The 2,029-nt window shown below is 40.8% G+C and overlaps 1 protein-coding gene and 1 long non-coding RNA gene across 2 annotated transcripts; both read left to right on the forward strand.

The window, feature by feature from the left end:
* The first annotated feature begins 846 nt into the window (after window positions 1-846).
* LOC121788381 (protein DETOXIFICATION 22-like) lies at window positions 847-1,474 on the forward strand. The gene is made up of 2 exons (XM_042187066.1): window positions 847-927; window positions 992-1,474. The coding sequence occupies exons 1-2, from the start codon at window positions 847-849 to the stop codon at window positions 1,472-1,474; spliced, it is 564 nt and encodes a 187-aa protein (XP_042043000.1).
* Window positions 1,475-1,639: 165 nt separating this feature from the next.
* Window positions 1,640-1,976, forward strand: LOC121788382. The gene is made up of 3 exons (XR_006047727.1): window positions 1,640-1,699; window positions 1,770-1,826; window positions 1,904-1,976. It is a non-coding gene; the product is annotated as an uncharacterized LOC121788382 (long non-coding RNA).
* Window positions 1,977-2,029: the final 53 nt, after the last annotated feature.

Raw genomic sequence — 2,029 nt, forward strand, 5'->3', positions numbered from 1 at the left:
ATTTTCTATCATGGCAATCAAACGAGCCCGTAGTATAGAACCAGTGATAGTGATTATGACAAGGTCTATGGTTAAATAACAGATCCTATAATAAAATATTAAGCAGATTCCTTTTGACACAAAAATCTAAGAAACGAATCAAAATGTGAGAGAAATTGTGGTCACATATATAGTCATCTCCTCTTTATATATGAATAAATAAATGTGTTTTTTTATTACCAACCGCATGTTTGGACTATCTACATAGTATAAAGTTTGCATTAAACACCACAAAGAATACGATGAGAGTAAGAAAGAAGATTCTCTCAAAAAATAAAACAAGATATTACAGGTGAGTTCTTGGACTCATTTCATTTTACTAATTTCTTCATCTTCAGTCATCCCTTCTCTTTAGTGAAAGCATGATTTAATGTTTCTTGTCTGAAAGATTGTTGCAACTCGTCTTGTGTTATTCTGTAAGTGTATGTGTATGTCTGTTTTTGATAGCAAGAATATAAATCGTATCAATTCTTCAAGAAAATGCTCACTCTCCCTTTTGTCTGTTGATTAGTTTGTGTGATCGCTAATCATGTGAATGCACTAATTCTTAAGCAGATTATGTTAAAACTCATAAAACTAATGTATCAGACATGTATAAATTGCAGAAGGGTAGGTGCAATAGCCTGATCACTACAGAATGGGAGGAGACATGAAGGAAAGCCTACTTGATTTAGCCGGAGACGAAGCCGAGTCATCTTTGGAGAAGAAAATATGGAGTGAGATAAAAAAAAGGTGTTGATTGTAGCTGTCCCAGCTATCCTAACACCCTTTTCAACATTTGGTGTACATGTAGTTAGCCAGTCTTTTATGGGCCACATTGGCTCCACACACCTTGCTGCTTACGCCCTCGTCTTGACCGTGCTCTTCGGATTTGTCCTTGGCATTCAGGTACTGACCCCTATTTATTTAGTTTCTAGCAAAATGAAGATCTTTTTTGGTTACAAATATGCAGCTAGGCATGGTTGGTGGGGTGGGGACTCTATGTGGGCAAGCATATGGCGCCAAGCAATACGAGAAGCTTGGAATTTATCTTCAGCAATCATGCATCATCTTGCTCGTTGTCTGTATACTGGTCACACCCCTGTTCGTGTTTGCTGCTCCGGTTCTGAAAGCATTAGGACAGGACCACAGCATTGCGGACATGGCAGGGGATGTTGCTCCCTGGTTCATCGCTGTCGTCTTCTTGTATGGTGCAATGTACGGCTGCAATGCCTATCTGCAGTCTCAGAGCAAGAACTTCATCTTGTCATGCTATGCAATTGTCTCCTTGCTCGTGCACGTGCTCCTCTCGTGGTTTCTGGTTGTGAAGTTGGAGTTTGGCGTTTCTGGAGTCATGTCATCCACTTGTTTGGCTTTCTTGATCATGAATTTAGGCCAACTTTTGTATATGGTGGTCGGAGGCTGCAGAGAGACGTGGAGAGGCTTCACGGCCTAAGCGTTCAGGGATCTTGAAGCGACGGTCAAGCTTGTAGTGTCGTCTGGTGTAATGATCTGGTTAGACTTCTTCTATCATAACCAACATATGAACTGTTTATGTATGTCATATGATATGTATGTTTTGTCTTGGTTTCAGAATTGAATTTTGTTACAACCTGATATTGATTCTTCTGACTGGAAAGATGGAGAATGCAGAGGTGGCGATTGATGCTCTTTCGATCTGGTATGGTTTCTTCTTTCATCTCGTTTAATTGGTTGATTTTTACAAATTATGTTTGGTGGCGTTCTTGTAGTCTTATCATCACTGGCTGGACTACAGTGGTGTCGGGAGGCTTCCTATCTGCAGTAAGGTAGCCATCGTTCTTATTAAGGTGCGTGTCTGGCTCGTTGTCTTGAGGACTAATGTATTCCATTCTCTTCTCAACAGTGTGCGCGTCTCGAATGAGCTGGGGAGGAAGGATACCATAGCTGCAAAGTTCTCTATTGTGACAACGCTTGTGATGTCAGTCTCCATCGGAGCGTGCTAATGCTTGTTTTCTTGATGTTCAAGGAG

The sequence above is a fragment of the Salvia splendens genome, unplaced genomic scaffold (genome assembly GCF_004379255.2).
Source record: "Salvia splendens isolate huo1 unplaced genomic scaffold, SspV2 ctg1028, whole genome shotgun sequence".
Lineage (NCBI taxonomy): Eukaryota > Viridiplantae > Streptophyta > Magnoliopsida > Lamiales > Lamiaceae > Salvia > Salvia splendens.